The 15,754-nt window shown below is 24.8% G+C and overlaps 1 protein-coding gene across 1 annotated transcript; it reads right to left on the bottom strand.

Annotated features, from left to right (window-relative positions):
* Positions 1-341: 341 nt before the first annotated feature.
* LOC123204321 lies at positions 342-1,046 on the bottom strand. Its single transcript, XM_044620927.1, has one exon. It carries the CDS (start codon positions 1,044-1,046, stop codon positions 342-344), a length of 705 nt encoding a protein of 234 aa, XP_044476862.1.
* Positions 1,047-15,754: the final 14,708 nt, after the last annotated feature.

Raw genomic sequence — 15,754 nt, forward strand, 5'->3', positions numbered from 1 at the left:
ATAGTAAGGATTAGACATATCTGAAGTTTATGTATTTTTTACAGAATAAAATTAAATTTATAATCTTTAAAATACTGAGAATCCGTACATTCTTTAACTGAAAATATTTTTTCCTTTATTTTTAACGTATTTGTGGAATTAATAATTTAATACATCTGTGTAAATATTTAGATTAAAAAACAAATAAATTTTGCTAATTTCTTTTCCAAGGCACCTGTTACTGTTGTATTAACGATTAACATTCTAACTTTCTTTTTTTTTTTTTTTCCCCTACCGTACCATCAACACATTTCATTGTTAAACACACGTGTCGGCTGGCCGAAACATTTATTTTTTAATTCTTACGAAGCCGAAAGCGACTCTTGCCGCCACGAATGTTCCGATATTTCGGCTGGTTCAAAACTATCGAATAAACCTCCCCCTAATGTGATAAAATCATGAGAAAATTCGTTATTATCTGAATCACCGCCGGTTCCGAATTTTAAGGGGTCGTAACTCAACATTCCGTCGTCAAAAGTCAAACCGATATTATCACATGGAAAGAACGGCTCAGGTTCGATCTCGTTCAAATCAACGGTTTCTCCGGCGTTCTCCTCGTCTCCGGCAGAAAGCGCCGGAGGCAAGCCCAGCTCGTCGTCAGAAGCTTCGAAAAGATAACCAATCTCCGGCCTCTGTTCGCCGGAAGCTGACGTCACCACCGGTGGCAACTCCCTGGGGAAAAGAATCTCCTCTTCAAAGCTCTTAATCACCGAATCGAGCCCCTGGATCGCCGGATCAGGATCAGACTCGTCGAGAATGCTGCTAAGCAAATCGTCCTCAATTCGCTTCGCAGCCGGCGAGTCCACACCGGAAGAGTAACCGGAGTTACACGCATCAGCATCGACAACGTTCGCTCCGGCCGAGTTCTCCTCCCAGTCAACTGAGTCAACTCGGGCGAGTTTCGACTCGGCCGAGTTGCAACCGTCCAAGTCCTCGTGCTGCGATACTCGCTTCCTCTTGTTTTTATTGTTGTTGTCGTCGACGTTATCTTCCTTGTACTCCGCCATTATAATGAAAAATACTCAAATAAAAGAATAATGCCTTCAGTTTGGAAGGGAGAAAAAGACAGAGAGAAGAAGAAAAGTAGAATCGTTGAAGATTGCGAATTGAACTGTAACTTGAAACTCAGTCGTAGAGATGCAGAAAGACGAGTTGTTGAATGAGGGGTTGGAGATGAGAGGGAAATAGAAACGAGGAGGATATATATAGTGAAGAAAATAGAAGGAACTGAAAGATTTTTTAAAATTTTAATAAATATTATAATTAAATTGAGAGAGAATTAGTTTTAATAAAAAAGACAGGCGCGTGTAGAGCGGAGCGGAGGCTTAAAGGCCACATTCATGCCTTTTCTTTTTCTTGCCCCTCATTCCATTTCTATTATTAATTTAATTTTTATTTCTGATTTTCTGTCAATTAACTAAATTTAAAAGAAATCTTTGAAATCCGTTAGTGGGGCCCAGTGAGTTAGGAGGAGAGAGGGATGGGAATAATCATGTGTGGTGGACTTTGGCTGAGATGAGTGAGTGACTTGTGAAGTAGTCCAAAGATGAAAAATGATTTTTCGGTTTTTGCTTCGCTGTCGTTTTGAATGGGAGGTTTCGTTTCATTTGACACGCTCCGTTTTGTTGAGGGTATTTTCGGTATTCTAATAAACTAAATATGGCTGCCAAGTTTCTGTCCTTTCTTTCCTTTCTTTGCCCATATTCCATTTATATTTCACATTTATCTTATCCTTTTTTATCGTTCTAGATGAATGTATTATTTGTTAAGAATTTTTTTTATACATTTTCTTTTAATGGCAAATTTATCCGTGTAGATGATCCGATTACAAAAGTAATAATTTGATTCAAATAATGTTTTTCGTTATAAAAAAAAAACTATTTCATTCTAATTTAAATTATTGAACCGATTATAAAATTCAACAAAAAAATTAAAAGAGCAATATTTTCAAAATCGTATGGATCATCATTTGACGGAAAGGGCAATTTGATCTAACCAATAAATAAACTATTTGATTGATATCTAAAAATAAAATTAAAAATTATTAAAAATATAATTGAGATAGTTTAATAGTATATAACTGATGTTTTGTGTTCAATTTTATCAAAGGATTTATTTTATTTTATTTTTTTATTAATTAAGTAAAACTTAATTTTTTATTCAATTCAATTATACGAATCATTGGATTCAATTCAAATAAATCAAAATTATTTTTATTTACATGTGATGACCCACTTTGGGATCATAGTATTTAGTATCTATACATAAGCTAAGATGATCCTTGTAAATGTTAAATGAGTTTTAAACACATAACATAAATTATTCATTTGATCTCGTGCAAAATAAAAAAAAACAATAATAATTTTTTTTTTACATGTTTTCAATCATTTTTAAATGGTTGAATTATAAATCCACACAAAAAATTATTTTTTTGTAATTGAGAATTTTGTTCGTAATCCGAATGTTAATGGATAAATTCAAAATATAATAATTATATCAAATAAATTATTTTTTATAAAAATAATTATTAAATAGATAAATTTAAGATATAATAAATATATCAAGTAAATTAATATTTTATGAATATAATAGAGATTTAAACTCAAAATTTTATTTTAAAATTTTAAATATTTTATTAATTTTATTAAATTTTATGACTTACACGAAAGAATTTTCGTAATCCACAAATATTTAATTTGACTAGAACATTCAAGTTTTTAAGTCATCGAAATTACATTTTAAATATTTTTTAAATTTATGTTATTTATTCCGTTAATCATTTAAACTTGCAAACGAAGGGGAACTTATTAAAAAAATATTCTAGAAATTTCCACGTAAACGGAAAAATCTACACAAAAATTGTACGCCGGTTAGCAACTAACGAACTAACCGATGGGGCGTGCTAATTTTCTAACCGCCCATTCAGTCCTATGTTTTCGTCGGTCCCCCTTGATTTTTAATAGAAGGGGCCCACCCGTACGACGACGATTTGGACCAATTAATTTAATTTTTAAAAAACGAAAAAAGCGACAACAAAAGTAAAGTAGAAAGAAAATGTCTCAACTAATGTAGCCAAAGTTTTGGGACCCACCTCACATGAAACCGGGACTAGTCCTTCCATCGTAATTACCGGTTTCAGTTCGATCCCAACCAGACATGATTAGAGATTAGGTTTCTTAACATGAACGGGTACGTTACACTTAATTTCATTTTTAAAAATTATTAATCGAAATTAAATTATTTTTATTTATTTAAAAATAAATTAGGTGATGCAAATTAATTTATTAAAATTAATCATCATTTAAACCCACCCAATGATAATCCATTAATTCTTGTATTACCGAATTGAAAAAATCAGACTCTATAATATATGATACATAAAGTAAAATATAAATAATATAAATAAATATATTAATATTGATATAATATAATACATGTATTATATAATATAATATTTATTATATAATACGATAATATTATCAATATATATTAATATAATTTTATTTTATAAAGGGGGATAAAATGATTTTATATATATATATATATATATACTTTAAATTTTTAACTAAATTTGTAATATTTTTTATTATAATAATATCACAATTATTATTTAAAATATATATTTTACAACAAATATTTAATATAAAAATTAAGGAAAAAAGTTTAACATGATTTGATTTTTAGATTATTAGTATTAACCAACGACTTTTTTTAACTAAATCTATAGCTGGCTTGGCTAATTAAGGAAAAAAGTGTTGATTATTTTTCTCCAATTACATATTATTTTAATAATTTATTTTTTTATTATTTTATTTATTTTTATTAATAATAAAATGTTATAATAAAGTGATAAATAATATAAATAATAATCTAATTATTTTTTTATTTTTGTATTAAAATAATATTAATTTTGTTATAATTATATTTTTATTTATTAATATAATAAATAATATAAAAATATTTTAAAATAATTATATTAAAAATATTTAAATAAAATAATATATTAATATTTTTTATAAAATTAAATGCACCGTCAATGACATAACGGGAACATTCTCTGCGGCTCTCATCAATGCTCTGCCCCACGTCATGGCTTGCCGCAAGAATAGCCGCCCACGTAACCGGTGGTCTTTTTACCGCCTCTTTTTCGGGTAAACGGGGAATAAATCACAAGTGAATCACAGATTGACACGTATTAGCGGTGACACGAAAAGAAGCCGTCAGTCACACGCTTTTTGTTCGGACTTGTGGTTAGTGCAGTAAGTGAAGCATCAAATGCACGGTGGTGGTGAGATTATCATGAAAGGTACAAGATATTTTTTATGCATTTTTACATAAATACCCTTAATGTGTTGTCACAATTACGTGATAGCTCACCTACCCAGCTCTGGGCTTGTTTGGTTGAATGTAATGCCAGGCTCTATCCTAGGATTAGGACCTCTCCTCACTTCAACCAAAATAATTTTTTAAAGGGAAATCCCATAAATTCTTACTTTGAATGTGTAACCAAAAAATATATATATATTTATTATTATATAATTAAATATTATTTTATTTTTAATTTAAAATTATATAATCATATAATAATATATATAAAAACTATATTCATTTATGTATTCACAATAAATACATATAATTTTATTATTTTTTAGAATACATTTTAATCTATTGTGATTATTTTATTTTCAATAAGTTATATGTATTTATTCTAGGCATATAAATACATACATATTTATATATATTATCATATGATTTTATAATTTTAAATTAAAGATAAAAAAATATTCAATCATATGATAACATATATAAGTATGTATATATTTTTATATTTGAAATAGATATACATAATATTATTTTTTTATTATATATATTTAATTTTTAATATCTAATTATATATTTAAATGATATATTATTATATAATTAATTATTTTATTTTTAATTTAAAATTATTCGTAATCAAATAAAAAGAAATTTAAGATAATGAATATGATGCGGAAAAGTTAGGTGTACATATGCATTTGCATTTCTTTTTCAATAAAATTGAAAGGAAATTAATAATTTGAAATTTCTCAAAAATGTCACCTTCAGCTAGCTTGGATTGCCACCTGTCCTTACCTATCATGTGCACCACTTAATTCTCATTATTATTTTTTCATTATAAAAAACCTCGTCCAATTTAAATTTTTTATTAATAAAATTATGTATATATTTTTTTATTAATAAAATATATATACACATTTTTTTATTAATAAAAAAATTTTTTATTACATTTTTTTTTAATCATGCAACTGACTTTGAAAACCAAATGATGACAATAATACAATAAAATTATATATACAAATAATGACGTGTCATCATATGATTATGTGTTATTTTATATTTAATTCAACTCTATCTAATTATATAATAATATATCATTAATTATATATAAAATTATACTTATAATCTTATTCATAAAGATAATAATATTATAGTTAAGCCAAATTTAGAGGCAATTAAGCTGACTTAATCATCATTAAAAGTCATGGGAAAAGCCATGGGCTTTATTCAAAAGTTTCAAACCTACCCACTAAGGGGGTATTTGTTCTCTTCCTAAGAAAAGCATTCCCATTTTCTCTCTATTTGAAACTACTGAGGGTATTAACTATAAATTTAAATTATAAATTTAAATCTATTTTATTAAATTGAGTCACTTTTCGAACTAGTTTAATTATAAATTTAATAAATTGTCAAAATCAAACTGAACTACTTTTTATTATAGTCAAACCTAAGTCAAAAATTGTTTGGACTCAGTTGAGTTCTTATTCATCCCTAATTTTGATGATATATTATCATATGATTAAGTGATTTTGAATTAAAGATAAATTAATATCTAATTATATCATAATATATTATCTAAATATTTAATTAAATACTCAAAACAGAATAATCTCAACAAATATTATCTTAAAATCACTTTTAAGATATGTCGTATCTTATCTTCCAAGCAATTAAGTATATTTGTTCTCCAAAGCGATGATAGAGTGAAAGCATATTATTTGCTTGTTCTCTTCAATAAAGGCAGGAATGATGAATTTGTGTGTCTTTTGAACCATCAAAGAAATGAGAAAAATATTTTGCATCTTCCCAATTGTTATAAGAGTCCCAAGAAATGCTCTTGCCATGAAAATGAAATGAAGCTTCTGGAATAAAGCTTCAAGTCTCTTCTTTAAGGTTAGGTAGGAAAGAGTGATTTGAAAAAAAAATAATTATTATTATTATTATTAAAATTTTAAATTAAACCCTAGAGAGATTAGCTGACATTCTACGAATATATCAAAAGTTGTTAGTATATATATCAAATCATTTACAAAATTACGTAAAATATTTTATATATAAATGATGTGTTATTATATAATTATAAAATATTTATAAATATATAAATATATTTATATAATATTGTTCTTTTAGATCTTAAGAATTAACAAAATTGATAGAATATTAAAACTTTCAAGAAAAAACTCTTAGTTTGAGCCTCTATTATGTAATTGTAAGTCTGATTACTATACTTTATATTTACATGTTCAACTAATACATAAAAGGTTTTTTATTAATATATATATATATATTGCCCATTTAATAGTATTATCAAATAAATTAATTACATAAAAAATAATATTATATGTACATATTTTTAATATATAATTTAAATACACGGATCATGTATCATCATATAATAAAATATTATTTATTTTTAATTTAAAATTATCTATTTGTATAATAATATATTATTTATAAACTTAAATTATATATAAAAAAATGTGCGTATGATTTTATTGGAAATAAAGTGAAGAGTACAAGGCAAAGTGGGAATACAATTACTTTAAGAAAGGTCGCAAGTTTGAATATTTTAAAATGTCTTTTTCTTTTTTTATTAAATTTGTATTAAATATTGAATTGATTGAGGGTTGATTTGGCCCCGTTAAAATTTGGATATGATATGAATCCAAATATTTAATAATCATGAATTAATTAATCGATTATTTTACTAATTAAATACTTAATGGAGAAAAATGGCAAAACACGTGGAAGGTTGAGAGATGATTGGAAAGAAATAATATCATAGCCAACAAATTTTAAATAAATAACTAATTAAATAATAATAATAGTAAAAGTAAATGGGTCTTATCATATCCAGGCTTACTTTATATTGTCATCTGTTTTGTGTATCTAATTTTTTATATATAAATTAAATATTATTATATAATTAGTTGTTATTTTATTTTTAATTTAAAATTATCAAAAATAGATACGCATAGTTTTATTATTTTATATGATATCTAAATCGAATTTTAGGATTGTGTATATTTTAGTTTCAACCATAAAACCAAACCAAAATATTTAAAAATTATGATTTGATTTGAGTTGGATTTATAAATTTAAAAAAAAATAATTTTTCATTTAAATTGTAGTTTAGACGATTTTCAAACCGCACTAAACTATATTGTGTGTTTTTAATATATATATGATAATTTTTTTTAATAAGTAATTAAGTGTATAATTTATTTTTTTCATATTTATTTTATTATTTTCTTTATATGTGTATTACACATATATATATATCTTATATTTATATTATGTTGTAAAAAATTATAATTGAATTAATTTTATTAAATAATATATATTTAAAAGTAAATTATTTTAATATATTCAAATTGTAATTTTAATTGTATTTTTTTAATTTGATTTGGTTTGGTTTAATTTGAAAAATTTTTAAACTATTTTTTTCAGTTTGATTTGAAAAAACTATCAAATCATATCAAATTAGATTGTGCACACCTTTATCACATTTAATGTAAATTTTACACATAATACAAATATCACATCTTTGGAAAGTATAAATTAATATTTTCATATTCATACTAGACTTTGAGTTGGTCAAAGGTTTGTTTTTGACGGGTTAGATTTGTCTTCACATGTAAACAATAAAAATACATGTACATATTTTTTAACATATAAATAAGTATTCATACGATATATTATTATATAATTAAATAATTTTGAATTAAAAATAAAATAATATTTAATTATATGATAATACATTATGTATAAACTAAAAAACGTGTATATATAAACATTATTCATATGTGAATTATGAATACAATAATATGTACAAACAAATCTTATCAATATATCTATATAAATTGATGTTGTAATATGTGATCGGAGGATCAGATAAATTGTTTTTTTTCTCATTTTAAAATTACTCAATTATATGTTATCGCATCAAATTATACAATTTAATTAATAAAAATTGTTTTTACCTATATTATTGGTTGATTTAATAAAATTATATGTATATACTTTTGATACACAGATGAAATATCATTTTTTAATTACATGATTTTAAATTAAATATAAAATAATATTTAATTATATAGTGATATATTATCTATATATTTAAATTATGTATATAAAATATGCATATATAATATTAATAATTGTGGATTATCTTGGAAGATATGAAACTTGTGATTAGGTAGAAAATAAACTTGTGATTAAAAAATAAAAGTGTTTTGGGTCATTAAATTATTCATTAAAAAAAGGCTAACTTGGCAATAATTGTGGCTATAAACATAATTAGTGGGAGAATAAGATAAGATTACTTATCTTAATAAATAATTCTTCCAACTCTCCATGTTAGGTTACTTTCCTTCTCCCACTCTTTTTTTTTGGGTGAGTAATGTCGTATATATAATTTTTACATATAAATAACGATATATCATCATATAATTAAATAATTAAAAATTAAAACTAAATTAATATTGAATCATAAAATAATATATAATTATTTGTATATAAAATTATACATATAATTTTATTTTTTTTTGATGAAATTTACAAAAAAAATTGATTTAAAAAAGAAAGAAAATAAAATTTAAAAAAAAAGATGTTCACATCTTGAAATCATGGCAAGAGAGATTTAAAGGGCAAAATGGTCAAGTTTGTTGGTAAAATTGAATCAATTGTGTGAATTTGTAGTGAGAATGTTTGATTTTCTTTGTTTTCACACCTAATAAAATATTTGTTCTATGAGATGTGAACGCAATACATCCTTGTGTTTTTTACGTTGAAACGTTATGATTTTAAAATCGGATCAGATTGTTTGACCCTTATTTATTGAGCCAACATTTATCAATAAAAACAATTTTAATTATTTGAAAATTATTTTTGAAATTAGATCCCATTGAGTTAAGTAATTCAAATAATTGGATCTAATAAAATAATTTGAAACGTTCTTTTATGCTTAAGGATTTTGAAAATCAGATCATCTGTTTAATTAATTTTATTTTAATATTAAAATAGTTTAAATTAGATATTTAAAAATAAATTAAATAAACATATTTTTAAACAGTTAATTAATCTGACTATCAATTGTTCCGGAGTATCCCCTCCATCGAGGTAATATTCTATTTGATTACAAAAACATTGACACTATTAAGCTTGAAAAGTATACTTAGATCTTGACTATTATACCTTTGTATATTTCATTTTAAGTTAAAAATAGGTTTCGAGTGAAATACTTAGATTTCAGTTTAGGTTTGATTTGAATTAAATCAAACTCGAATTTGTCTAAACTTGAATTCAACTTTTCTCAATGGAGTCGATCTCATATTTATTGAGTATCTTTCAAAAGTATTCTAACTCGACTAGTTTGAAAAAAGTCAAATTCGAATTTGAGCTCCAATCGTGCCTTGAGTTTGGTTTGATATTAAAATAATATCGTTTTAATACATATTGATTAAAACGATGTTAAGTTAATCTATTCGTATAAATTTTATAAATTTAAATATTAAAATTTTAAAATTTTAAATTGAAATTTAATTTCAAACCCACTTACGTAATTTCAGTATTCATGGAACCGACTTGATCCAACATTCGGTAGAATTGAAATGGGCAGGTACGAGACTGACTTCTTCTAGAAACAATTAAATCAAGTCAATATCAGTGATGCAATTGTGAAATTACAAGATAATTCATCCAAAATATTAATTGGATTTTTCTGATTCATTTTCCTCTTGACTAACTCTCAATCTCAATCAGATAAGCCGTGCCCCATACGAGTCTTTTATTTGCCTGATTTTACAGGAACAAGTAATTATCTCGGATGAATTTATGTAAGTTTATTTTATTACAAAATAATAATAATTTATTTATTTTTTACACCATTTATTTCATATATTTGAAGATGAAATCAAATTTCATATTTTAGAGCAAATTAACAAAATTTATATATATGTAAAAGGTTAAAAGACTTAGTCCCACCCAAAATTTGATACGCTCCCAAACTCTTATTTGTAAAATATATAGATTTATGCGATATTATTTAACTGTTTTAGTAGGATTTTAGGTGGTTTTTACATCAAAAAACCATTGAAGAGAGAGATACATATAAGATCGGTTGACGGTCAGAACTAAGTAATAACCAAAAAGTGTGACTGAAAAAAATCAAACCCTAAAAGAAAAAATACAATTTTTTAACTTTGAATAAAATAATTATTCGTTTTTTAAACTAAATAAGAGAAATGAGATAAAATTTTAATTTTTTATATACCATTACTTATAATAAAAAAATTTTAACAGAATGATAAATATTTGAGTTTTTTAAATTTTATGGATAAAAATTTTAAAATACATCAAACCGTAAGAGGAAATAAGTCATTCGACCTATTTGAAACCATCAACAAAATTTTACGGAAATATAAAAATTATATTTTATATTTAAAAGATGGTGTTTATAATACTAATTTTTAAATTCGGGGCATGGTTAATTTAATAAAATTATATATTTATATTTTTTTAAATATAATAATATTGTTTTAATTAATTATTTGTGTTATTAATTTTAATTAATAAATATTAATTATAGAAAAGGGTTGCGTCTGCTTTAAAGTTTAAACATCTATTCTTCTGCTAATTAATACTTTAATTAGAATCTATTAGCCCGCAAATCAAGCAGTTACTCGCGTCCATGCTTCAATTAATTAATATTTGGGGAAGGCTCTTCAACTACCACAATATAATTATTTAATTATAACTAGGGCATGATGTGATTTAGGATGAATCTGAACAAAATTGAATTTAAAATTGATTTGAAATTAAAAAAATCAATTCAAAATTTATTAATAAAGCTCGAACATAATTTAAAAATAATTTAATTTTAAATTTGATTTGAACTAATTCGAACTTGACTCATTTATAAAAATAAGTTGAATTATTGATCTGAATTCGATTTATTTAATATAAATTCAAATTTAAGTTTAAATAGTTTAGATCAAATTCAACTGTAATTACTAGAATAACTTAAAGTGATTATTTATGGATCATGTGGGTGATCTACCCATTTTATCATGTTTGTTGCTTATAAACCGATCTTATGACTCTTTAAAGGAGTTTGGATGAAAGAAAAGACAAAAGAAAAGACACTGTTGCGTTCATATTTGACAAGATGCCATTTTTTATAGACAATAAATTTGTATTTATTAGACGGATAAATCTCTCTGTGTATGTGTGTGTATATATATATATATATATATGATAATGAGAGCGTTGTTCATATTTGTTGGAAGGATAAATTCAAAATACAATGACCGAACCTATAAAAACTATACTAGATAAGTTAAAGTTTTATAAGTATAATAAAAAGTTTGACCCTAAACCTTCATCTTATAAATTTTAATACTTCACCAGTTTTGTTAACCAGCGGATTGTGTCTATATGTATTTATCCCATGTGAAATCGCAATAATAAAAGTCTCTTCAAAGATTGAAAGGGTGATCATTTGATTGATAATAAAGCTGTAGGGCCTTAGAAATCATAGTGAATTATTAAAGGACTGTTTACTTCTGCATAATTGAATTGCAAATCTGGGCCAGTGTCTATGAAGCCATCAGTATTTCACATCAGGACGAAATAAGTTTCCCATCTTGCAAATTACTACTTTTTCCTTTTTAATAAATTATCAAATTGTTCTAAGCATTTAATACATATGTTGATTGTCACTTATATGATGCAACATTATTCGAATGCCATATTTTATCGATAGTATTAGATATCAAAATAATGTATTATAATATGATTAAATGATTTTGAATTATAAAATAAATCAATCATATAATGACATATCGTTTAAGTATCTAAAACTAGACATATATAGCTAGCCCTAGATATGATCCAAGTTGGTTTGGCTTGATTCAACTTTGTGTATATTCATTTGATTCAAATTTGAGTTGATCATAAGCTGAAAGATTTGACTTGTTTTTTAAACTAAACTGAACTTGCGCTTGTAGGTGTTCAATTCGGCTTGGTTCGAGTTTAGCTCAAAATCATAGTTTGAATTAGTAATTCGAATTCGTGGTTTGATTTGGTTCAAATTTATGACTCAAATTTGTAGTTTGGTTTAGTTCAAATTTTTGGCTTGAATTAGTAATAAGACGTCATTTTGTTAATGAACCATGAACTTGAGCTACGAATTTGCACTATAAATTCAAATAATAAATTCGAATTGAAAAATCTACAAATTCGAACTATTAATTTGAGCTACAAAATCAAGTTAAACTCGAACTGAATCATTTTTTATTTGAATTGAACTAAACAACATTATTTTTTATTTGAACTAAACTCGAAACAAAGAGTATTTAGACTTGACCTAGTTCGTATCCACCCCTACACATAACATTGCTCGTATATTATATAAGATGTAAAATTATCAAAAAGTGCACACATATATAAAAGTAGTAATTCTTGAATTAAAATTTATTATTACTGTTATTAACCTATATATAAAAATAGTTTATTGGTTGAAAAGATTAGGGGTGGCTTTGATCTCACTTTGAGGTAAGTTCAAGTTTAAATTGAACCCATAATATTTCGAATTAGTATATAGTATTATTGGAAGATCACTAGTGAGATCAATAATGCTATTAGGATATAAATAATATTATTAATAAAATAAATAATATTATTAAATAAATAAATAAATCGATCTATTATGATGAAACTCTTCTCTTAAAAGCAATTTATTCTAACCGAGCTTTGGATACGTTCGGAGCACGTTTAGATTGAATCTACCCTAGAGAGGATTTCATAGTGTCCGTTGGGTTTGAAAGTTATAACTGACTTGGGCTTTAGTCTGAAGAAGTTGGGTTCCAGACTTCCAGTTGTTATGGAAGCCCAATAATTTAAATATAAAAAGAAAATAAAAATAAAATCCTTTATTATTATTATTATTTTGCTTTTTATAATTTCAGATATAGACAATGTTACCCAAAAGAAAACAATTTGATTTCTAATACTTATATAATTAAAATAAATATGTTAAGATTTAAAGAATTATGGGGCTGAAAATTTTACAGGAGAATGGATATATTTTTGTATCATTATGTTATTTTTGGTTAAGATCTTCCCCGGGGGGTAAGTGATAATTATATAAATTTAAGGATAGAATTGATAAAATGAAGGGGAGAGATTGTTAATTGTTAAATTGTGAGATGAAAAAAAAAAATGGTTAACTTGGAAGGGTAATAAAAAAGAAAGGTAAAATCTAGAGGTTTATGTGATATTTTCTCAATTGATATAAAAATAGTTTTTATTCATAATATTCTCAGGTAGACCTGGCCGCGGTTTATGAACCAACGGTTTGGTCACGGTTCAAATACTGAATCAGAACCGTTACAGGACGATTCGTAATCGATTTGGAATCAACGGTTTCGATTCATAGCCTTGGTTTGAAACCGATATTAAACCATCAGTTATGATTCATGACCTGATTTATTTTTTATTTTTTAATTAATAATTATAATAATAAGAATAAAAAATTAAAAAAAATTTAATTTAATTTTTCAATTAAACTTTCTACGTATCCTCTTGAGATTTAGAAGAATCGAAGTTTATGTAATTCTATTTACTATTTTTTTATAATGAATAAAATAAATTCAATAAAACTATGTGTACCCATTTTGATACACAATTTGTATACATAGATGAGGTGTTATCATATGATTGGATGTTTCTTTATCATATGATAACACATATTTTAAAATCATTTAATTATATGATGACACATCATTGTGTATATAAATTGTGTATCAAAAATAGGTACACATAGTATTGCTCAAATAAATTATATAATTAATTATGAAAAATAATGAAAAAAATAGATAATAAATAAAATTAATTATAAAGATAAATTTTATAATTAATTATGAAATTATATAATAAAAAATAATAATAATAAAATTAGATTTGAAAGATTGAATAATATTTATGAGTAGAATTTTATATTAAAAAATTAAAAAAAAAAAACCAAACGACCATATTTTACACATTTGCAGGGGACTCGGTCCCTGCAAATGTTTTAAAGGCAGCCATATTTTAAAATTTTGCAGGGGACCGGTCCCTTGTAAATGCTTAAAATATGGCAGTCCTCTGCAAATGTTGCCAGCTCATGTAAAAAAAATATCGGTCTATGAATTTTTGAACAGTTATTCATAAACCGATGGTTTTATAAATATTAAAATTGGAACCGAATTATCAAAATTCGGTTTTGATTTTGGTTCATATTGTTCTGATTTTGACGGTTTCGATTTTAAGCAGACTAGTTTTGGTCTGGTTCACAAGCCAAATTGGCCCGTGGCCAGGACTAGTCTTAGGATTCCATTTGATTTAATTTTTAACTATATAATTATATAAAACATGTCTCCAGATGTTTTAATTTCTTTAAGAAGGAAAATCAATGGTGATTTTGCTCAATAGAGGTTTTAGGTAAGTGAATTGTATATTTATTTCATAAAAATTGAGTCCTTTGCATTAGAATACAATAACTTTAATTTTTATAATTTAGGGACAACGTTTAAACTAGTATTTTAAAAACAGACTGAACTGATTAGTTAAATTATAAATTAATTTATAATCTTGTTCGGTTTCACAATCCAGTCTAATTTATATATAAATAATAACTTATTTAAAATATAGTCAAACTTGATAACTCAATTGAACCAAAAAACTATTTAAAATTAACAAAACCAAGTTTATCTAATACTAAATAATTTTTATCTCATTAAAATTTAAAAGATTTAGAATTTGTAATATCTTATTGAATTAATGATAAAATTTGTAATTAGTTTTTTCTTTATTTATGTAATGAAGTGTAAATTATTTAATTAACATATTTCAAATTATATTTTATATTTTAAAAATATATTAAATATTTATAATTATTCAAGAAATACATAATAAATTGAATCAATCAAATCATAAATTATTAAAATAATTTATTTGGCCAATTTAAAAATATTGGTTTAAGCCGAATGAATTGACTAAATTAAACATTCGATCATAGGGTTTTTTGGGAAATTGGGCAATTATGCGTGCTTTAGGAGCTTGAGGAGCTTGAGGAGCTTGAGGAGGTTTCCTAGGATCCTAGAATGTATAGATTTGATTAGGGATTGAAATTCCCCAAGTGTCAACATCTGAACACAAGTGCCTAGCGTTGGGCATGTCACGCCTTTAAAAAACACATGATGCAACATCATCTAATTTTATAAAATATTTGTTTGAGAGTTGTTTCGACCCTCCTTATGAAATAAAGAGTACATGCAAGATATGATAAAAGAAGGGATATCGGTCTGTCTGTTCATTCCCCATACTCAAAACTCATTTATGCTTGCTCACCCAA

The sequence above is a fragment of the Mangifera indica genome, chromosome 20, assembly GCF_011075055.1.
Source record: "Mangifera indica cultivar Alphonso chromosome 20, CATAS_Mindica_2.1, whole genome shotgun sequence".
Taxonomy (NCBI): domain Eukaryota; kingdom Viridiplantae; phylum Streptophyta; class Magnoliopsida; order Sapindales; family Anacardiaceae; genus Mangifera; species Mangifera indica.